The sequence below is a fragment of the Gorilla gorilla genome, chromosome 7 (assembly GCF_029281585.2).
Source record: "Gorilla gorilla gorilla isolate KB3781 chromosome 7, NHGRI_mGorGor1-v2.1_pri, whole genome shotgun sequence".
Lineage (NCBI taxonomy): Eukaryota > Metazoa > Chordata > Mammalia > Primates > Hominidae > Gorilla > Gorilla gorilla.
The window spans coordinates 96,974,560-96,999,498 of record NC_073231.2 but is presented as its reverse complement, the minus strand read 5'-3'; the positions used below and the strand labels follow the sequence as shown (position 1 = coordinate 96,999,498).

The following is a 24,939-nucleotide window of genomic DNA, read 5'->3' as shown; positions in this document are numbered from 1 at the left end:
GAATCAGAAGCTAAAAGGCACCCAGAACCTGAGAATGTACTGTCTGAATATCTCTGCAGAAAGTATAATTTAGTTCTTCATTACAGCTTCTCTCATTTTCATATTTATAATATCTTACCCGCTCTCTCTTTCCTCCCTCCATTCTCTCTTTTGAACATGTTTGCTCTATTTTTCTATGTACTCATAACCATATCACAACTTCTGAATTTGAATGTTCATTGACAGGGAATACAGAGCTTTCAAACTCACATGTCCACAGGAATCAAAATGATAATCCCATGCCATGTCAGACAGGGCCACCACCATTCAGCCAGCTCTGGCAATTGTCATATGGGAACACAACTGCAGTGTTGCTAAATCTTTCTTTTTTAAAACAGATTTTTAAAAAGAGCCAGAGATCCAGACTTCTTTGTGAACTCTCCTGATTTGAAAACATGGGCACCTAATTCAAAGATTTTTAAAGGCCAAAAAAATAGAATCAACTTATTTATGAACCAGCTTCAGCCCATGGGCCACCAGTTTGCAATCTCTGCCTCAGGTCATGTAATTATCTCAAACCAATTAAACTGTTTTAGACTCTATCACAATTCCCAAGAAAGAGAAAATATGGCAAGCTTAGCTTGGGACCCAACTCCAGCCCTGATCAATCTGCTCTGGTCAGGGAAATAGGGTCATGTAATGCAACAAGGTTATTCAGACTCATGCTGGGCAGCATTAAACTCCCTGACATCAAACTACTTCTGACCTTGAATCATCAGGACCTGACATAGAACATAACTTAGGTCAATCACATGGGATTTTCAAAGTTCAATAACCCCAAGTCAAGAATGTCCCCAACTCGAAGAAATGATAAGTGTTTGAAATGATGGCTGTGCCAATTACCCTGATCTGATCACTATATATTATAGGTATCAAAATGTCACTATGTACTCCATGAGTATGTACAATTGTTATCTGTCAATTAAAAAAATAATTATTTTTAAAAAGAAATATAGAAACTAAAGACATTCAAGAGCACTCCGAACAAATTTTATATACGTATATAAAATATATCTAAATAGATATAGATACAGATATATATATACCTAATCTCAAATTTAAAGGCAACATGATACAAAATTCCTTATAGAGCCTTAATTAGTATAAATTAGTATGTTCAATATTGTTTATGTATATCAGGTTGCACTTAAATTTGTCCCCTCAGTATAGGTCATAAAATATTATTATCTATTGATTTGCATGACCTTAACTTTTTTAGTGTAAACTGTTTTCTTCCAAGGTGAATTGTAACTGAACTCTGGTCTGTGGCTTTGCATATATAATGTGTTCAAGTTCAATAATTGTTTGTTACATCTATTATTTTGGAAAAGAATATTTTTCCAAGATACATGACCTAAGATTTTAAAGTACCTTTAAAAAGACAGTACTAGAGTCTACTTGTGCTATTTGCCAAATATAACCCCTAATTTATTGTTGCATGCAGAAATGCCATTAATAAACTCTGTGTGAAGATGACAATGATTATATATAGCACCCATGCCTCAAAAGTTCATAGAAATTTATAAATTTTATAATATTTCTCTCATTTCACTACTAAGGACCAACACAGAAAGTGGTGAAGTACCTTACATTAGTTGATAAAGCTATAAAAGCCAGGTAGATCTCTTTGTCATACATTTGTCCTTAAGCCCACTCTAGGAATATTAAATAAGAATAGCATCATCTTGAATGGAGAAATTATTAGTTAATGGGAAAAAGAAAGAAAAAAATGCTTATTGGATCTCATATCTTTTCTTTAAAATTCTCCCCAAATTGATTTAAGTTTAGCTTCTTGATCAAAAGGGTGACTTAATATCTAAGACAGAATAAAAAGTGAAAAGAACAAAGCTACAGTATAGCTTTACTTGATTTGATTTTCCAGTGGAATTATCTCTGGCTTAGGAAAAGGGTCCCCAGATTCACAATCTGACTTTATACTGATTCTACAAAGAGGAAAATTCATTAACACTGATGCTTACTTATTTTCTTAGGTCTACATGTAAATAAACATATGATACAATACTTTTTTAAAAGTGTTGTCTCCTCCTATATTTCAAGAGTAGTATGTAAATATCTCCAACAAAAAAAGATTAAACATGCAAAATTCTTTTTCATTTCAGTCTCATATTATTAAATATGGAGATTAAATTTGATGCTATAATGTTGTTCCTTGTTGATTAAATTACCACAGGCTCCAGGTGCAAATCTACAGATCCTATTTCCAGATAAATGGAGATTCTTCAGAGATGTAAGATATTTCATCTCTTCTGGAACTTCTTCTAAAAGGTTGTTTCCCAGATTTAGTGTTGTCAACTGCAAACATATAGAGGTTTAATGGACTCATATATCATCCAACTTCAAATGAAAAAAAGAAATAATTTAAGCTCCCTTGCTCACATCTATGTAACCTAAGAAAACTTCAAAATATTTTTAAACAATTATTTCAGTTATACCTAAAGTTATCTTTATAAACAAAGTTCATTTGAGCTTCATGCTCACTTTATGTTAATTAAAGCACAATTTAATTTTTAATTAGAGCACTTAAGTTCATTAAAATTATATTACAAACCATCCCAAGGATATGTAAAACCACAACCGATGATCCATTTATAAATCATTTGAACAACTTAAGAGTATCTGAACCTTGTGACCTATAGAATCAAACTATTAAACACTCAGCAAAGGAGCTAAGTTACTGAAAACAGAAACATAGCCAAAGATCTGAGGTCCTCCTGACATACGACTCCCAAATGAGCTAGGCCATAAGACCACTCTATTACATGTACACAGCCTGGTGGGGCGGGCCTTTAACTTTGATGTCACTCTGTGGGATCACAAAATTTAGAAAAGAAACTATTGAAATGGTATAATGAGCGTAGAAAAGATCTACCCTACAGTTATCTGTCCTACAGAGAACAGATTGGTCAGGCCTAGGAAGAACCGCACATAAGGGGAGTTAAAAAGTTCCTCCTTGATGTTGTAATCCAATAAATAAGTGATACAGATTGTTCCCAAAAATATAGTAATATTCTTTGTTGTAAAATCTAATTGTACTTTCCAAAATACAAAGAGTCTTTTACTTTACTCCTAAACATAATTTACTATTCAGGTTTAATTACCAATTGCATACTTTAGAATTTTAATAGTAAGGGCCAAATAAAAGGTATCTTGGAAGTTTTAACAAACTAATGAATTTACATAAAACCAAAAAAAAATTAAGAAGAAAATTTAAGCCATTCACAATTTATATTTAAATGTCACCTAGTACTTGTTATGGATGTAAGACAATGATTTAAATTAACACAAAGAAATATACATTGAAATTAAAATGAAATTTCTCATCCTAAGAATTCATGGTAAAGGTTTTACTTGCATATGTGCTTTTGTCTAAGAATTACCATTATCCTAATTTATAATAGTATAATACATCTACTACCATGTTTGAGGCCTTCTTCTATTGTAAATGTGAAGTTAAAATACATTCATGTAGCTATTTTATCCAGAGTCTGTAACTGTATTGGTTTCCTATAACTGCTATAAAAAATTACCACAAACTTTGTGGCTTAGAACAACACAAATTTATCTTATATTTCTGGAGATCAGAAATCAGAAACAGTCTCACTGACTAAAATCAAGCTGGTGTTCCTTTCCGGAAACTCCAGGGGATGATCTGTTTGCCTGCCTTTCCTAACTTTCAGAGTCAGCCTCCATTCCTTGGCTTATACGCCCCACTTTCCCCTTTAAAGCCAGCAATGGCTGGTTAAGTCTTTTTCAAATCATATCACACTAATGCTGACTCTTCCACACTTAAAAACCTCATAATTACACTGGGTCCACCTGGATAATCTAGGGTAACCTCCCATTCTCCAGGTTAGCTGACTATCCACCTTACTTCTGGCTGCACCCTTAATTTCCCTTTGTCATATAACCTAACACATCCAGAGGATTGGGGGATTAGGTGTGGGCATCTTTGGGGGTCCATTATTTGCCTATCAAAGTGACTATTTGCAGTCTCTTCCAAAACAAGGTAGATTTCATTCTTTTGCCTAAATTTAGTGAAACATGCACAGCAGTCTAGCAGTACTGACAGCCCAAGAAAATCTCCCTGAGGACTGGCGAGATACGCAAGAACGTGTCAGGCATTGTGAAAGGTCCAAGATTTTACCCAGTTTACAAGCTAACAAGTGAACCTGCCACAGTTTCGTGAATGCTGGTGGAAAACATGAGACCCCTGGGAAAGATACAAGGGACCATTTATTACTTAGAGCAATAGAAGTGTCCAGAATATTACTATTTTTGCACTGAAAATGCAAAGAACACAAAGAGATACCTAGATGTGAAGTAGGCTGTGTTACTGAACAGGAACAATGAGTGTTTTTTTGATGGGCAAATCTTTTATGATGAATCTTTTATGATGGGCAGTAACCATGCCTGCCCTTCGGTCCAGAGGGAGACACTATTTCTAATTTCCAAGGTTGTCTTCTATGTACTTATACTGGAAAAATTGGTCCAAAACAAAGCCAGCCAGTGCCTCTGTTAACAGAATGTGCAGAAGTGTGAGACTCATGGTGAATTATCACTTAAAAAAAGGGATGGTAACATATATTTTTAAAGTAAACAAGAAACAGCTTGCAATGTCCCACACTATCAATGCTTTTCTGTGTATTTCTGAGGGCATATACTGTACAGTGCTCATTTTGTATGTTATGTGGTAAGTTCTTACATATGAGTTAGATATATTTTTGTCATTGTGTTTTACAGAATATAAGGGTCTGGCCCAGATATATGAAGATACATAGTAACTAGATTTCATCATATGTCAAAGGGAAATCACAGATTATAATCAATCTTGACTGTAAAGCAGGGTGGGTTTCAGTTTTGGTTTAGTTTTTGTTTTTTTGTGGGTTTTTTGATGCTTAGAAATATATCCATAAACAGCTTAAAAATGCCGTCTAAACTGCACATATTCTAAGTGAATACATATCTCTTAAAGCAGGTGGGTCGCCATTCATTTATTCACTCATTAAAAAATATTCATTGCATGCATAAGACATGTAACATCTTTGCCCTCAAGGCACTTACACAGTAAGAAAGCAACCATCCAATGACTAAATGGCTAAACAAATTAATATAAAAATAACAGACAGTATTAAGTGTTCTAGAGACAATTTAAAGAGTGAGGAGAAAGTGATTTGTTGATCAGGAGAACCTGTCTTAGAAGTTGATATATAGACTGAGATCTGAGTGACAGTAAGGAAGAAGAAATTGTCAAAATAAAGACCCCAATGGAGGCACATTCTTGGTGTGGTTGAGGAGCCCCAGGAGATGCAGCTAATGTGGCTGAGCACTGCAGGTAGAGGAACACTCAGCGAAAAAGAGGTTGGAAAGGTATACTTGGGCCAGATTACATAAGGTTTCATAAACTAGGGTAAGGGGTTGGGATTTTACTCTAAGTTCAGTGAGAAATGACTGTAGGGTTTTAAGCATACGTGTAACATTATTTGACATGTGTTTTAACAGGATCATCCTGGCATCTGTACAGCAGAATCTGCAGGGGTAGCAAGAAGTGAAACACAAAGAGAACACAGAGGCAATACTGCAGTGGTGCAGGCAAGAGGCAATGGCTTTAGCTATAGGTAGTGGGTGGTGGACCTGGAGAGACGTGGATGGGTTTGGGATATGCTTTGGATGAAGAGCCAGAATGTTGTATGATGTAAGATAAATAGAAGAATCATGAGTAGCACCTAACTTTGGAACTTGAGCACCTGAGATGGGGAAACTGGGACAAGGGCAGGTTTGGAGGAGGGACAAGGAATCAAGAGTTTAGTTTTATCCCTGTTAAAATTAAGAAGCCTTTTAGATCTTTAAATGAAAATGTCAAGTAGGAGTTGTAAATGTAATTCTAGGGTTCTCCGGAGTAATCAAGAGCACAGAATAAATTTGTGAGCCTTCAGTAAGTAAAAGGCATCATGTGGAATTTTAAGAGATGAGAATGCAAGCCCAGCAGAGGAACTGACTGAGGAGTGGCTGAAGTAGAAGGGAAAGATAGGCCACTTAAAGCATCTGGTACACCACATCCCACAGCTGAGTCGTGCTCCATCCGCAGCTACCATGAATTTATCCCGTGAGGACTTTCTCCTGCACCCTTCTTGGAAGAATTTCCCTTAACTGCAAGGAAGGGCTTTACCTGGAAGGTTGTGCCTCTGCTCCATCCTTCCAGACAGCTGCTACACCATGGCAGATGCCAGGACATAACAGCCCAACCCCTTTGCCTCTGTGCTGCAGGGCATGCCCCAAAGCTCTGAAGGGATTGGGCTGAGACTACCTTTCTCCTGGAACCACCTCTTTATCCAGGTTCTTTCCCTGCCCTGTCCAGATTCCCTCACTCCTGGACAGGTTTCTTCTGAGAGAAATGCCTCAATATTACAAAAATCTATGTTTCAGGATTTCCCAGATATATAGTGTAACAGAATCCAAGGCAAAAGCAAAAGAAACAAAAAGTATTTTAAAAAGGAAAATTTGGGACATATCCCAGGGGAAGGCTAAACAAAATTAAAGCATTGAAATAACCACTGGATTTAGCAATCGGAAAGTGATTAGTGACCTTGAAAATAGGGGTGAGGTGTTGGGGAAGAAAGTCTGATTGAAGTGGGCTGTGCAGAAAATGTGAGAAAGCAAAGACAATAACTAACAGACAATTCTTGTAAGAACTTTTGCTATGAAGGGAAACTAGAAAATGAAGAAGAAGCTGGAGTTTCCCCCCACCCCCAAGATAAATGATAGTATAGCTTATTTATGTGCTGATGGAAATAACTCTGTAGGGATTAGAAACTCATGCCTTAAATATGGGGACACTCACAGAATCAAAATCCTTTAGAAGACGAGACAGGTACAAAGTACAAGTGGGTGCTGGCCTTAGATAAGTGTAAGGGTTCTTCATCAAGGGTAGTAGGAAGGAAGGTAGGAAAGGGTGAGTGAGGATCAGATAAGTAGATGAATTTGTGATGAAAAGATGAGAGAGTTCCTGAAGGATGATGTCTGTTTTCTCATGGAAATATGAAACAAAGTCATCTGCTGAGAGGAGGAGATTAGGAGGTTTGAGGAAAAGGAAAAAGTCACTTTGAAAGGCAATCTAGGGGAATGTAGTAGGGTGAACGACAACCACAGTTGATTATCTCATCCAAGTTAGCTCCCAAGATATTGTAAAATGGATAGATGACCTAGGAAAAGACATTTTATCTGGATAACCTCATGGTCCTTTGACTGCAAGAAGCTACCATGTGAAATTCTGAGCTCTGCAACCAAGAATGTAGCTTGGAGAAGAGGAAGAGAGTTCACATGAAAACCTCAACTTGTAAAGGATTTCAAAGTCAAAACTAAGATGAAGTGAGTGGGACTGGGAATATTCTTCATAGCATAGGATAACCAAAGGAAGATTACTGATTGCCTTTAAATTCATAAATGTCTCTTAAAGACTAGGTAGTAGCATTTATACTCTGTCACCATGGCAAATACATCAAAGCTTCAGTGTAGATTACTTAAATTATACAGAAAGGTCCAGAAACACTGTAGCAAGGATAGAGTTACCTTTGAGAAATACCTCAAGCCCCTAAACCTAGATGTTTCATTAATTCAATTATGTTTAAGATATGTCTATGATGGTACTATTTCTGAATGCTAGAGGAAGAGTGAACAAGACACACAAGATCCCTCTCTACAATGCTTCTATGTTGGGAAGTGAGTCAGACAACAAATAAGTAAACAAATGAATAGTGTGTTAGTAGTTAGTCTTAAATATGAAAAAAAGACAACAAGATAATGCTATGGAAAGTAACTCAGGACTAGATTGAGTCATTAGAGAAGTACTCTCTGAGAAGATGACATTTGATGTAAGATATTTGGAATGCTTTGACAACATTGTTTCAAATGGTGTTTTACTAACAAAGAACTGCAGAAATAGCAGATATCCAGAAAGAGTGTAGGCAGTGTTTCATTAGTAACATTCTCTATGGTTATGTGTAGTTCCTGAAGGAAGGCTTTAGTCATATGACAGACAACTATTTGATAAGCTTTAAAGCTTGCATCTCTTCAGTAATTAAATGTAGAATGAAGTTCTATTGGTATTCTCTCTCCCTTGGAAATTGGTATGGTTATAGATGGAAAGACACCATTGCTACTGATTGCTACAGATTGAAAGACACCATTGCTACTCATAGACCCATGAGCCAGGGAATTATAGCAACTTACAATTAGAAGAATTTTTTTTTCCTTTTGAGACAGTCTCACTCTGTCACCCAGGCTGGAGTGCACTGGCACGATCTCGGCTCACTGCAACCTCTGCCTCCCGGGTTCAAGTGATTCTCATGTCTCAGCTTCCCAAGTAGTAGGTATGTGCCACCACGCCTGGCTTTTTTTTTTTTTTTTTTTTTTTTTTTTTTTTGCATTTTTAGTAGAGATGGGATTTTTGCCATGTTGGCCAGGCTGGTCTCAAACTCCTGGCTTCAAGTGATCCGCCTGCCTCAGCCTCCCAAAGTGCTGGGATTACAGGCATGAGCCACCGCACCCGGCCTAGAAGGAAATTTTACAAGTCACCTAGACCAACATACAGAATGCAGGTGGGCAATTATATACCTTCCCCATGAGCACACCCAGTAATGGGTAGCACTTTTTTCTTGTTAGGAAGATCTAGCTATCTATATTTAACTTTTTAGTATTTAGGCTCTCTGAAATTTCTACCCAGTTCTTCTCACAGCAATCATAATAAATATTTGCACTCCTTCTCTCTCACATAACAATCTTTCAAATTTTTGAAGATTGCTATCATATTCCCTCTAAATTTGTTCCATTTTCCCTTAACTATTTCCCTCAGGACATAATTTCCAGACCCCTGACCATACTGACCACTCTCTAATTTTTGTGAGCACCCCTCTCTGAAAAGATGGAGCCTACGGTGAGACAGGAAATCAGCTCTCATAGCACATATGTTAGTGGGACCACGGGTCTCCCTCTGGCGGATGACAACACTTCTATTATGCAGCCTAACATGGCATGTACTCTTTCAGCAACAAGGCACATTGTTGGTGCATAATTAGTTTTGTCTGTGGCCAATAAAAACCCCTAAGCTAACTGTCAAGCAGATATCCCACATCCTGGACTTGTGCAATTGAATTCATTTCTTAACCTAAATGTAGGAATTTACATTTATCCCTGTTAAAAAAAAAAAAAGTGGATCTTGTTAGTTTCGGCTTCTAAGATAACTCCAGTGGATCACTCTAAATTCAAAGTATAAAACTGGACAATGCCCCCTGGACAAACTAGATCTGCTTCTCCCACTTCTCATAAACCTATGGCGGCCAAACATTGGAGCTACCTAGAACATCTTTCTCTCCCTCCACCTAAATTCAATCTGCCACCAAGTTTTAGTCTTAAAAATCCTTTTAGATGTACCTTTTTCCGTTCTATCTCATTGCAATGAACCTAGTACTCATTACTGCCTGCCTGTAGCATTACATAGCAAAAGATGCAAAGAATGGATGTATTGTGACTTAAATTCCCTTTATTCAATCCTACTAGATTATATCTAAACAGCTGCCCAAAAGATGAACCTATAATTTCTCTACCCAGTATATCCTAAATGTTTCCAACCTCCCTGTAGATAGTCTTTTCTATGTCTTTGTATACTTGCTCCAAATACTGTCTGTCTATGCTCTTACTAAATTTTATTTGATTTGTTTGATTGTATTGACCCACTTGTACCTGAAAGTTATAGCCTATCTGTGGCCTGCCTTAAAATAGGCATGTGCACTTTCCCTTACATCTTGGATATGAGGCAAGCATCTCAATGTCCATTGATGCCTTTGGATTATAGAATCTAGGTTCAATGTATAGTGATATTTTTAATAAGTAAGAGAGAAGAAGACAAGAAATTTAAGGAGAAAACATACTGATTATTAATGACAATACTAATGACCAATATTTAAATTAAATTTAAATTAAGTGCCAAATATATGAAACACTGTGCCAAGCTGAACATTGTCTAATGTGGACCTCGCAATAACCCTGATCTTACAGAAAAGGGATCTGAAGTACAGGCTATGGTTTATGGTGAAATGACCTAGGTTCATTCTACGGCCTATATTCCTAACTTCTACTCTCCACTGTCTTCAGTAATACACTGCGTATCTTTAAAAAGAATTTACTATTGCTCAGAATGATCATACATATGCACATGATACAAATATATATATATATGTATACAGACACATATGCTCACACACATACACATGCTCACAAAATGAAATGGAATACAATACATGAAATTCTCATTTTAAATATCCTTGTCCTATCATGTGCACGTTCTTGAGTCTGTATTGTGCAATAGGCAAAGCACAGGCTGTTTGCTATGCAATGTACTGAATATGTGATCTTGGGCAAGTCACTCAAATTCCTAAGCCTCTATTTCTTTATAAAAATGGGGATACTAGCATTTACTTCTTAAGGTTGTCTTAAGGATTAGAGACAGTTTAATAAAGTGCCAGGCAAATAGCAGATATTATTAAATGGTAATCTTTTAGGCCCAGGAAAATACTGTGGGGTAAAATGTTAGCCATACCTCATGCTAGAAATGCAGTAAACACCTGATACACACACACATACACACATACATACATATTGACACTTTACTAGTTTTCAAATTTAAAACCTGCTTATTTTCTTAATTTCTAACTCATTTTTTCAAACATTTCTAAATTCACAAGCACTCTTTTATTAGGCATGGGATATTACATTTAATAGGTTATAAACCATGATTAAATTACACATATGTATTCATTACCTGGCTCACGGTAAAGAGACATGTATGTTAGGCTTACCTGCAGGAGTGATACCTGTAAATATGAGTGGGATTGGCAGGATCTCCACGTGCAGGGTCAACCACGGGCAAGGAACCTGAAGCAGCCTTGCTGGAAGTGCCAAGGAGCAACTCCAGGGTCAGCTTTGTTTCACCCTCAGAACTCGCTAACCATAGTTAGGAGGCACAGTCACCAACAGCAATTCTATTTTCTTCTCCTACTTGACTGAATTTAGAAAATCGCTTTGATTTACAAATTGCAAAAAGGGAGATATCTGATAGAAACTAAGAGACTGGTATATCTTCCCAGATGTTTGGGCAAAAATTTAAGCAACATTTAGACTGGAAAAGTTTAAAGAAATATTCCTGCATACTTTAGTACATAGAGAACAATGCATCCCATTTGCTGAATTAAGCCTAAACTCTTAGCTCAGAAACTGGTATGGCTAATAGACACAGTATTTTAAAAAATAGTATTTCTTTCCACAGAAGCTTTAAATACACAATCCTGCTGTGACAAAAATCCACCAGTGCTGGGGACTGGCTGGACGGTCACTACTGACTATGCATGTATGAGCTACCAGTTAGCCACAGTTCCTTCCTGGTCCCTTTTTCTCATATGTTACCTGCCTGGAGGCATGTGTTTTCAACCTCTGAATAAAATAGATGGCCTGCAAAAGAAAATCTCATCCTATTATTTAACAGCTTTCTCCACCCATTTATCTCAAACTGTTTCTTGTAACTTCTTCTCTGTGTGTGTATGTATGATCAGAATACTTCAGATCTACCCCTTGAGCAAATTTCAAGTATACTATACAATATTAACTATAGTCACATCATTGTGCATTAGCTCTCCAAAACTTATTTATCTTACATAACTGAAACTTTGTACCCTTTGACCTACATCTCCCCTCATCTCCCTCTCCCTAGACCCTTGTAGCCACCATTCTGCTCTCTGATTCTGACATTTTTATATTCCATGTATAAATGAAATCATGTAGTATTTGTCTTTCTGCATCTGGTTTATTTCACTTAGTATAATGTCTGCCAGGCTCATCCATGTTGCTGCAAATGATAGAATTTTCTTTTCTAAATCTAAGTAATATTCCAATGCATATACAGTCATGTGTCACTTTACTATGGGGACACATTCTAAGAAATGCATCATTGGGCAATTTTGTCATTGTGTGAACATCATAGTACTTACACTAACCTAGATGGTATAAGCCTACTATGCACCTGCTATAAGCCTACTATGCTATGTGGTATAGTCTATTGCTCTTAGGCTAAAAACCTATGCAATACAGCATGTTACTGTACTGAATACTAAAGGCAATTGTAGCATAATGGTAAGTATTTGTGTATCAAAAAGTATCTAAACATAGAAAAGGTACAGTAAGAATACCATATAATCTTATGGGACCACTGTCATATATGTGGTTCATTGTTAACTGAAATGCTGTTAGGCATCACATGACATATGTGCATATATACATATATATATATACACACACACACACACAAACACACACACACACACACACAAACATTTTCTTTATTCATTTGTCCATTGATGGACATTGTGGTTGTTCCCATATCTTGGCTATTGTGAATAACGCTGCAATGAACATGTGAGTGCAGATACCTCTTCAACATACTGATTTCATTCGCTTTGGATATATACCCAGAGTAGGATTGCTGGATCATACTACTATTAATTTTTTGAGGAATCTTCATACTCTTTCCATAATGACTGTACCAACTTACATTCCTACCAACAATGTACAAACATTTCCTTTTCTCCACATCCTTGTGAATACTTACTTTTTGTCTTTCTGATAACAGCCATTCTAACATGTGTAAAGTAATACTTCACTTTTGTTTTGCTTTGCATTTCATTGACGATTAGTGAAGTTGAGTACCTTTTCATATACCTATTGGCTATTTACATGTCTTCTTTTGAAAAATGGCTATTCAGGTCCTTTACCTTTTTTTTTTTTTTTTTTTTGAGACAAGTCTCGCAATGTTGTGGAGGTTGGTCTTGAACTCCTGGTCTCAAATGATCCTCCTATTGGCCCCTTTACCCATTTTTAAATCAGGTTATTTGTTTGTTTGTTTCTTGCTATTGAGTTGCATGAGTTCCTTATATATTTTGTATTTTAACCACATCATATATATGCTTTGCAAATATTTTCTCCCATTCTGTAGGATGCCTTTTTATTCTGATGATTGTTTCCTTTGCTGTGTAGGTTTTTAGTTTTAAATTATCCATTTGTCCATTTTTGCTATTGTTGCTTTTGTTTTTGGCGCCATATCCAAAAAATCATTGTCCAGACCAATGTCAAGAAGTTTTTCCCTATGTTTCCTTTTAGTAGTTTCACAGTTTCAAGTGTTACATTAAAGTCTTTAATCCATTTTAAGTTTATTTTTGTATACCATATGAGATAAGGGTCCAATTTAATTATTTTCCATATGGATATCTAATTTTCCCAACATTTATTGAAGACACTATCCTTTCCCCAATGTGTGTTCTTCGCACCCTTTCAAACATTAGTTGATCATACATATGTGGATTTATTTCTGGGCTCTCTATTCTATCCCATTGGTCTATGTGTCTGTTTTTATGCCTAAGCCACACTGTTTTGATTACTGTGTCTTTGTAATATATTTTGAAATCAGGAGGTATGATGCCTCTAGCTTTCATGTCTTTGCTCAATATTGTTTTGGCTATTCAGGTTGCTTTGTAGTTCCATATGCATTTTAAAATTGTTTTTTCTATTTTTGTGAAGAATACCATTAGGATTTTGATAGGAATTGCATTGAATATGTAGATCACTTCCAGTAATATGGACATTTTAACAATATTAATTCTTCCTATCTATGAAGAAGGGATGTCTTTCCATTTATATGTATCTTTTTCAACTTCCTTTATTAATGTCTTATAATTTTTCATGTATAAATCTTTGACCTGTTTGGTTGTTTGTGAGTACTTTATTATTTTTATTGCTATGGTAAATGGATTGATTTTTTAATTCCCTTTTCAGATACTTTATTCCTTGTATATAGAAATATGATTTTTAGTATGTTGATTTTATAACCTGCAACTTGACTGAATTCATTTGTTAGTTCTAACGGTTTTTTATTGAGTCTTTAGACTTTTCTATGTACATGATCGTGTCATTTGCAAACAGAGATAACATTATTTTCTGATTTGGTTGCCTTTCTTTTTCCTTATTTAATTGTTGACGAGGACTTCCAGTACTATGTTGAAAAGTAGAGAAAGTAAGTATTCTTTCCTTGTACCAGATATTACAGAAAAAGCTTGCAGCTTTTCCCCACTGATGATGATGTTACTTGTGGGAGTCTCATATATAGCCTATATTGTGTTAAGGTAAATTCCTTCTATACCTATTTTGTTGAGAGCTTTAATCATGAATGGATGCTGAACTTTGTCAAATGCTTTTTCTGCATCTATTGTGATAATGATCTGGGTTTTTTTCTTTCGTTTTGTTAATGTGTTGTATCACATTGATTGATTTGCATATATTGGGGTCCTTGGCAGTAAAAGGTGCTGCAGTGCTGCTGATCTCTTTCCCTTCTATCAGCGGTAGTTGTGGCCAAGGGGATGCCCCTTGGTTGTAGGTCCAGCACATGGGCGTGTTTGGGCCACAGAGATGCCACTGTCAGAAGTGCAAGTGCAAGCAGAGCAGCAGCAGAGCTGGGTCTGGAGCACAGGTACATGCAGAGTGATCACGACTTTGAGGTCCCAGGTCACAGCCACTTCTGAATGACATTTTCATGGAATGAGAAAAATGGCCACAGAAGGACTGTTAATTTTGCTGGATAAAAATTCTTTATTGTTTCTGCACTAATGATGTGTTTCAGGATTCTGTTTTCATTAAATACTAACAATATCTTGGTTCTCCAATAATTATAACAGATTTTCGTGCTTAATGCTTCCCCTTGAGATTTACCATCTTCCCCATGAAGGCATCCTCCTTTTGCATTTGCATAGCATGGTGTACTTTCTATTATCAATTATTATTATTTATATTATAATGACTTGTGTATATATATTTTTTATTTTTTTCACTTTTAAGTTCAGGGGTACATACATGTTCAGGTTTGTTACATAGGTAAACTTGTGTCATGGGGGTTTGTTGCACAGACTATTTCATCACCCAGGTACCAAACCTAGTAGCCATTAGGTATTTTTCCTGCTCCTCTCTCTCCTCCCAGCTTCCACTCTCTGATAGGCCCCAGTGTGTGTTATTCCCCTCTATGTGTCCATGTGTTCTTATCATTTAGCTGCCACTTGTAAGTGACAACATGTGGTATTTGGTTTTCCGTTCCTGCGTTAGTTTGCTAAGAATAATGGCCTTCAGCTCCATCCATGTCCCTGGAAAGGACATAATCTCATTTTTATTTTTATATTTATTTTTTTTTGAGATGGAGTCTCACTTTGTCACCCAGGCTGGAGTGCAGTGGCACAATCTCAGCTCACTACAACCTCCACCCTCTGAGTTCAAGCGATTCTCCCACCTCAGCCTCCCGAGTAGCTGGGATTACACGCGCCTGCCACTGTGCCCAGCTAATTTTTTGTATTTTTAATAGAGACGGGGTTTCACCATCTTGGCCAGGCTGGTCTTGAACTTCTGACCTCGTGATCCATACACCTTGGCCTCCCAAAGTGCTGGGATTACAGGCATGAGCCACTGTGCCTGGCCCATAATCTCATTTTTTATGACTGCATAGTATTCCATGGTATATATGTACCACATTTTCTTTATCCAGCATATCACTGATGGGCATTTATGTCGATTCCATGATTCACATGTATATTTTACCTCTACTATTAAATAGGAAATTTTCCAATGACAGGGTCTCTGTGTGAATCATCTAGCATTCAAAGAACAATATCTGGAATATAATAGTTGCTCAATAAATATTAGTTGAATGATGCCTGCTTAGATCATCTCTGTAAAGACTCAAACTATGGAATAGTCACTATGGCTCCACATCAGTTTTTATTTTCAAAATCAAGTATCTTTTGAGCTTAATCTGTTCTAATTTGCCCAGCTTTATTTATTTCCTTCTAATGAGCTGCATGCTTTCTTTATTCTAGCCTGCTCATTCTCACTAGCCCCTATATTCAGTTCAATGTAGTGCATATCATATGTAGGCCTAGAACTTGGACCAGACAGCCTCTCTTAATATTTAATTATTCCATGCTTGTAGCTATTAATTATCACTAGAAAACTCTATGCTACTTATTATATATTTTAATTACTTGGTTTTCACTAACTTAGATAAACTCCCCCACTCCCCGGCCTTTTATTTGAGACAGAGTTTTGCTCTTATTACCCAGGCTGGTGTGCAATGGCATGATCTCGGCTCACTGCAACCTCCACCTCCCAGGTTCAAGTGATTCTCTTGCCTCAGCCTCCCAAGTAGCTGGGATTACAGGCATGCACCACCACACCCAGCTAATTTTGTATTTTTAGTAGAGACGGGGTTTCACCATGTTGGTCAGGCTGGTCTCAAACTTCTGACCTCAGGTGATCCCCACCACCTCAGCCTCCCAAAGTGCTTGGATTACAGGTGTGAGCCACTGCACCTGGTCAGATAAAACCTTTTTAAGTATTAAAAAAATTCTCAAATGTCCATCTTTATCTGGAAGACTGTCTTCCTAAACTAAATCATGGTTATACCATTTTGGAATAAACTATTTGATTATTTGCCTATAAGATGTATAAATATGTTTGAACTACTTAACTTCCTTAAGAAGAGTGAATCTTTAACTTCCTTAAGAAGAGTGAATATTCACATTTACTATAATCAAATAGTATATAATATACGTGTCAGGTTCTGTAAACTATTTTGTAAAGGTAATCGAATCAAATTAATGAAGGAATAATAACTGGATTTTACATTTTTGAATTAGCATATGTATGGCCAACATATGGAAGGAGGTTCAATTTATGGTTCAATCTGCTAATTCTTATCAATGCCTTTTTTTAAAGAAATCTGTGGCATCCTTAAAACCGCTGTTTAATACAACTGCCAAACTGCTTCTGAGTCCAGCTCTTCCTGAAGGAATTTATTTATATGAATAACTGCCAATTTCAAAGCTACTATTTAATTTTGCAGTAACTTCCTAACAAAGTCATATTTCTCAAAACAATTATAATTTCACTAGAAACTGAGGGGAAGTTTCCATGGGCCAGCATGTTATCTCATCTCTAGATATTTCATGGAGATACCACAACCTCTTACTGCTGGCCCCTTAAATCCCAAAGTTAAGCTCAATGTCAAGAAATATAAGAAGGATTCTCTACTGGCATTAACATAAAAAGATTATCAAGCCATTGCCTTTTAATATCCCATCAAAAGCTTCATAAGGAAAGAATAAGAAGGAAGGACAAGAGTTTCAAATTATTAGAATTCAATTAAAATGTAAAATTTTAACATTCAATTAAAATGACATTCAATTAAAATGTAAAATCTTAAGTGTTTGGAAGTTTAAATGAAGGTTCGGCTAAAATTTTCTATGTAAACAACATGGATAAGGCATCCTATATTAGGTAGGTAACAGTGATGGCAACTTTAGGAGCTAAGAATGACGAGGCCCACTTTTCAGATGAGTCAAGGCAGGTCTACAGATAGAGTATATCAGTTGTTCCACATCACTAGTGAAGGAAAGAAGAGGGCTGCGTCTTTTCTAGACACCTACCTGCCAGCAGAGAGAGAAGCTGCATTTCCAGCAGGGGTTCAAGAGACCTTAATATACACCTTGGCATGAAAGCTGAGGCAAAGGATACATGAACGGTTCCTGGAGAGAAGGTACTCACTATGTGCCCTTGTACCAGGACAGGACACAACAAAACAGGATAATGAATCCCTGTTTGGATAGCCAGGCTTAGGAAATAGGAGGCATTACCTAATTGATGGAGAAAGAAGAGATTTTCAGTGGATGGAACAGGAGAAGAGAAAGGCTTGATGCTGACAAACAGTATAAATGACATGGATCTTCTCTGTTCTGCTTGGGTTAGAAAGTGAGACCAGAATGCCCAAGGAGGAAGAGTTACGGGAAGTCTCTGCTCATGGTCATTCCTTTCCTCTTCCTCTGCATAATTTGTTCTTTATCAGGGATGTCCAATTCTTTGGCTTCCCTGGGCCACACTGGAAGAAGAATTATCTTGGGCCGCACATGAAATACACTAATACTAATGATAGCTGAAGAGCTTAAAAATAAATAAATAAATAACAAAAACATCTCATAATATTTTAGAAACAGTTATGAATTTGAGTTGGGCCACATTCAAAGCCATCCTGGGCCACATGTGGCCCGCGGGCCACGGGTTGGACAAGCTTGCTTTAGATCTTAACTCAGTTGCACGTTTTCACAATCACCTTCTCTGACTTCTCTGACTAGAGACTCTCATAGCACAAGACTTGTCTGACTAGAGACTCATAGTACAACACAATTCTCCTTTACAGCACTTTTCACAATTCTCCTACATCACAAGTGTAATATTTCACAATTGTAATAATACACTTATTTGTATGTTTCGTTAACTTTCTCCACTAAACCTATTAGGGACATATGAATGATTTTGTTCCTTTTTGTACTGCTGCCACCTAGGAGAGTGCCTACTCCACTGCAGACACACATAACTAGTTGTTTAATGTATGAATGAATGAAGTTGATTGGGTTAAAGGGTCATTAAGGACAGCAAAAGTATGAAAAGGAGATATTAAGGACACAATTAGTAAGTTTATAAACTACTCAAATCTGGTTAGAGTTGGTCTTATTTACTGTCAATTGTTTATGGCCAAATAAAAAGCTATGGCAGATCATATCTTTGTCCTGGTCAGCTGCACATGTGAGCAGCTTAAGGGGAACTTTGCCACACTGCCATTGGACTTTATGATACATGTCAACAGTGCTGCACACAATTAGAGATGATGGCTATTTGTTTTACCTGTGAGGAACCTTTGTTCCTACGTGTGTTTGGTTAGGCAGGACTTTGAAAGTTACTTCCATTTCACTCATGTTGACATTATATGAGTTAGTAAGTAAAAAGCAATAGGGACGAGACAAGATCTTTGCCCTTAAAATTCATAAAGTGCTTCTCTGAAAATTGTTGACATCCCCGTATTTCAAGAGCCACAGTCCAAATGCATTCACCATAAATTATAGGACATTAACCCATTTTTTTCATTGTCATTAGAAGTGACTGAAATTTTCCAGAGCTTCACTAGTTAAATTAGCAAAGAAAAATGGAAGTAGGATCTAAAGTAGGTTCTTTACTAAAGAACCCCTACCCCCTCATTTTATCATTGTTGCTAGTCATATCATAATGGTAACACTAATCATAATAGCTAAAATGTATTTAAAGCTTCTACATGCCAGCCATGGAGCTTTAAATATATAAGCATTTAATTTAATCACCAAACATGAAGGCAGGGACCACACTTTGTACACATCTATATCCTTGGGAACAGCATAGATGCAAGAAAATGAATGGTAAATATTTGTTAAAAGAATCACTATGGGCCGGGCGTGGTGGCTCATGCCTGTAATCCCAGCACTTTGGGAGGCCAAGTGGGCAGATCATCTGAGGTCAGGAGTTCAAGACCAGCCTGGCTAACATGGCGAAACCCCGTCTCTACTAAAAATACAAAAAAAATTAGCCAGGCATGGTGGCAGGTGCCTGTAATCCCAGCTACTCGGGAGGCTGAGGAAGGAGAATCACTTGAACCTGGGAGGCGGAGGTTGCAGTGAGCCGAGATCACGCCACTGCACTCCAGCCTGGGTGACAGAGCAAGACTCTGTCTCAAAAATAATAATAATAACAATAATAATACAAGAATCACTATGGGCTAGGTGGGGTGGCTCACACATGTAATCCCAGCACTTTGGGAGGCTGAGGTGGGAGGATTGCTTGAAGCCAGGAGTTCAAGACCAGCCTGGGCGACAAAGTGAGACCCGGTCTCCAAACAAAAAAAAAATTTTTTTTAATTAGCCAGGGGTAGTGGCACATGCCTGTAGCCCCAACTACTTGGGAAGCTGAAGTAGGAGGATCACTTGAGCACAGGAGTTTGAGGCTGCAGTGAGCTATGATCACACCAGTACACTCCAGCGTGGGTGACAGAGCAGGACCCGTCTCTTAAAAGAAAAAAAATATGCAAACAAATGGGAGGAGGGGACAATGCATGTAGTGTTCAAAGCAGCCGTCTTTAGGCAACTCAGTTTTTAAGAACTATAAATTGAACACCATACCCTGATAAATTTCACACTAAATATATAGAATAATAACACAATAGAGCTGAAAGCAACCTCCAAGGAGACCTCATTTTACATTTACTGGTTGAGTGACCTTTGACAAATAATTTAACCTCTTCCTGAACCATAAATTTTATTAACAGTATGAGGGTAATAACTTCCTTGCAAGTTGTAGAAAATGATGAGCTCCTGATACTATGCTTGGCTCCCAGTGAATGGTTGATGTTGTTATTCTATTAGCATTTTATGAGTAAATAAATTTAAAAGTAGTGTTTTTGTTTTAGGAACTTAAAAAAAAATCAAGACTATGTTAATACTTTGCATTCTGTGGGAAATATGACCAAAAAATCAGTAAATTGGGGCAAACTGGACTTCGTATGATGAAAAAAGGCTACTTCAAAAGATAAACACTGTAGACATAAAACAAAATGAAACAAAAGTCATAGGTAGATGGGTAGCTTTAAACATTATTGATAAAGGGTATGACTATAGCCACATAAGAAAGAGTTCAAATTAACTTTAAAAGTACATGGAATTTTAGAGAAAACTGTTAGAATAAGAATTATAATCACTGAATTTTGACATACACATCACCAAGTTATAAAGCCCACAAGACACTCTGTGGCATCAGTCAGGTCAGCTGAATGTCACAATACACCCTGCCCCTTCTCTCTGCTTTATTTTTCCCCTTAACACTAATCACCGCCTCACGCCCTATTTTGCTTATTTGTTTCTTACATCACTCCTGACTAAAACATAAACTCTATGAGGGCAGAGATTTCCACCTGTTTTGCTCATCACTGAATCACCAGTTCTGAGTGCCTGAGACACAGATGGTCCTCATTGCTTATTTGTGGATTAAATAAAGGAAGGCAGAAATTGAGGCCCAAAGAAACTAAGTGCCTTGTATATAGCTGGTAACTGCTGAACCAGTTAAGTTGTGCCAGCGCTTCTAAACTCTCCTTTTCAATTCTCTAAGCTGTCTCTTTCTTTGAAACCTTCATCTGCCTTTCCTTTTTTTTTTTTTTTTTTGAGACAGAATCTCTGCAGCCCAGGCTGGAGTGCAGTGGCGCAATCTCAGCTCACTGCAACCTCCCACATTCTGGGCTCAGGCAATCCTATGGGACCAGAGGCACGTGCCACTGTGCCTGGCTAATTTTTAATTTTTATTTTTTTGTAGAGATGAGGTCTGACTATGTTGCCCAGCCCAGTTTCAAACTACTGAGCCCAATCAATCTGCCCACCTTGGCCTCCCATACTGCTGGGATTACAGGTGTGAGCCACTGCACCGGGCCACCTGCCCTTTACTACCAACTGTGAGACAGATGGAGCTGTATATCTGAACTCTATGATAATCTACAACCATTCTTTGAGGGTTTCTAGCACATTTTATCTAGCATGCTTCTAGAACTCCCATTACATAGGGAAAATTGTGGGTTTTTTTCCAAAATTCCACAATTTCTCCAAGACCCTATATAAGAAAAACTACTAGCTCATGAACAGCTAAACATAATACCATTGGCCTGAATCTGACTTTTAAAGTATTTTAAAGACAGAATAGACTATAAGCAGCCTAGTTGCAAATCAGTTGAATTCTTAATGGTGTAATTTCTTCTTTAAAAGTAAGCACTGGGCTCAGACAGCTCCCTGGTGAAGGAACTAAGAGTGAACAAACAGAAGTCAACACGTAGGTTACCCCTAAATAGAAGAATGAGAGGGCAAGTAATAAAGGGAGCCACAAGAAGAAGACAATGTAATGATAATCAGACTCTTGGGGCTTTTTCCTATGGAAATATATCTTGGAATGTGTAACTTTTTACTAAACAACTATTAACCAAGTGTGAGACAAGAATACAGACATTTTCAGATATGCAAGGGATCAAACAATTTAACTACCACATACCCAGACTAGGATGATTTCTTGAGACTCCTGAAAAACTAAGAGAGCAAGCCAAGAAAGGAAAATACAGGATACAGGAAACAGTGGGTCCAATTTAAGACAGCAACAAAGGGAATGTCTTTGGCTGGCAGTATCTAGCAAACCTAGATAGCAGTCAACTTAGAGTGGGGCAGAGGATGGAGGGTCTTAGAGGGAAGTCTCTCAAGGAAAAGTACATTTGACAGAAAAAAATAATACAGTTTGAAATAAAATGAGGCTACCATAAAGCTAAGGCACAAGAACAAAGGAAAGGTTATTAGAAACTCCAAGGGAACAAAAATGGCATATAAGAAAGAAAATATAATCATAGATTAATTGACTCCATGTGAATATTTATTTATTAGTAATATATATTTTTAGAAGTTTAGAGTTACCCAAGACACAAAACAAATATTTAATTATGGTTATAACTGAATAGGATATAAAAGCTGTAAGTCTTATAAAAGTAAAAACTTCAGAGTTTGTGAGGGCGGAGAGGAAAGGACAGCTGAAGGTGGATTACAGAGGCTGACACTGTCATCTTACGAAGTGGGGAGTCAAAACAGACTGCAGTTGATGAAGGAAGAAATAAAGGTGTAGTAACATTACATGTAAAAGATACCTGTAGACCTAATCCCCTGATTCCAGATGTGGACCAATATACAATAGATACATTAATATAACTGTATCTAGAAGATGAAGAAAAATGATGCCAAAAATAGACAAATCAATAAAATAGATGAGTTAAAAGTGGTTATATATGGAGATCGGAATTGAGGATGAGGGGAAGTGGGATAGAAGATAGCTTCTTGCTATAAGCTTTTTGTAATATTTAATTCTCTGTAACCAATGGTTAGTACTACTTTAATGGAAATAAATTCAAATAGAGGGAGAGAATAGGTTCATGACTCAGTCAAGTCCCAAATTCTTTTGCAAAGAAACTCCTCTTTCCTATTAAAAAATTCCAAGTCCTTGTTGTCTTGTAACTACAAGTGTACCTTCTGCAATTACTAACAAAGGGGGACTTTGTAAAAGTAACCCTATTTCTTATAAAGATACAACTACAGATTACAAACTCAATTTCTTAAACCTAAAAGGAAATGAGGTAGGGTGAAAGTAAGAAAATACAGATTTATTTTTTGGAACTGTAAACTCAAAATTAATGAGCTATAACGCCTTAGCTGCTTCTAGGTTCTTCCTGTGCTGATGACAATTCAGCAGTGAACAAAAAGAAAATTACAAAGTTAATATCCCTTGCCTTCTCTCAACCTCAAGATTTTTGGCAGCTAGAGTTTCACATTGTTAGGCAGAAAGGTTTAACACAAGCATATGGGATTCATTCATGTCAACTATTGCTCTTTAAAAAAGAGTATTTTTTATTTAAAATATTAACCTTCCTTTAAAGACTATTTCAGGAGAAATAAATGTCCCCTCCTTCCTATTCCCTGCCAACACTCCATTTCAAAGTTTCAGCCTGCCCTAGGAAATTGAAAAGGAACTCCCTTGCTACATCCTAAATGTCTCTTCATTCTAAATGCAAAAGCTTCAGGACAGTTCCCAGGGTGAACAGCATCTCCTGGATCCTCAAAACTACTTCCAGATGTAAGCCCCCAAGATAGACGACTAGATCCAGGTTTCCAACCCCTTTCCAGATGACAGCCTCTAGAAAGATGAGTGTGGCAGAGACCTAGTCCCCTGACTCCAGATGTGGACCAAAGAGCACATGAATAAATTGAAACATCTCTCCCTACCACATGGAATTCCCTAAGGGAGAAAGCCTTCCGATGCCTCTCCAGCAACACTCCACATTAAGTCTCCAGATACCTAAGTCTCCATAGATCGAAGTGTTATTGTTCTGTCTCTTACCCCTTTTATCTCTCTTCCTGTTTTCCATCTTCAATACCAAACCACAACAGCAAAACACTGTTCCTCACCTGGGTCAAGTTGCATAACTCTGGACACACTTTGGGGATTAGGTTATTCTGAAGGACTAGAGTCTTCAGGCCAGGCAGTTTTCCTAATGCTGAGGGCATCTTTGTCATCTTCTTCCCATTCAAAGTAATGATCTTCGTATTTTTACCACCACTCAATGCTTTTATTAACAATCTCTCAGTCATGATCTTGGAAAAGAAGTAGAAAACAAGGTAACCATTAGAGTTCTTTATTATACAGCTTTAGAACCTCTAATTACAGAATTGGTGTGTCATAGAAACAAGAACATTCTGAGATCCACCATGTTGAAGTGGGGAAGCATTAGATTATTTTCCTATGTGAAAGATATGAAGGGAAAGTAGATGGTCCAGGTTTGGGGCAGGAAATGTATAATGTAAGCCTAAAATAGCTTATGCCTGCGATATTAAAGTTATCAGAGATTAATGAGGACACAGAAGTGAACTTCTAGGAGCTCCCACTAGTCTAAGATGGAAAATATTAAGGATCAGAAAGAAATAATCTAGAATAGACTGAAACATATCAAAACACATTAAAATCTGAGTTCATAATGGCATTTTTTAAAAAGAAACATTACTCACCCTGGGAATTACTAGCGCACCAACTCAGTCTGAAAATTGATAAAGGAAAAATATAAGCATTTATTCTGCTTTTCCAGTACAAACTGCACTTAAATATAACTTAATAGTTAATAAATTTCTTATTCACAAGAATTGAAACTAATAAATGATAAAAAATAACTAGAATAATCACAATTTTTGCAAATTCTAATAAAATAATGGAGCTATGCAAAAATCATAATTGGAGACTGAAAGTATTAGATGAAAGGTTGATGAGGAACTTTATAATCAAGTGATCAGGTTAATAACCCACTAATCATTTTAGCATCAATAA

At 37.0% G+C, this 24,939-nt stretch overlaps 1 protein-coding gene across 5 annotated transcripts in view; it reads right to left on the bottom strand.

The window, feature by feature from the left end:
- LRRC69 (leucine rich repeat containing 69) overlaps positions 1 to 24,724 on the bottom strand; it is a 117,055-nt gene extending 92,331 nt beyond the window's left edge. For 2 of the 5 annotated variants that reach the window (XM_019032930.3, XM_019032928.3), the window contains exons 1-2: positions 24,030 to 24,503; positions 2,226 to 2,352 (exon numbers count right to left, since the gene is read on the bottom strand). In XM_019032930.3, coding sequence (XP_018888475.2) covers positions 2,226 to 2,352; positions 24,030 to 24,212 — 310 coding nt within the window. In that variant the 5' untranslated portion in view covers positions 24,213 to 24,503. Of the gene's footprint in view, positions 1 to 2,225; positions 2,353 to 24,029; positions 24,504 to 24,626 lie in introns of those variants that run through there. The other 3 variants (XM_055348695.2, XM_063709368.1, XM_031014133.2) reach the window with 3 other exon arrangements.
- Positions 24,725 to 24,939: the final 215 nt, after the last annotated feature.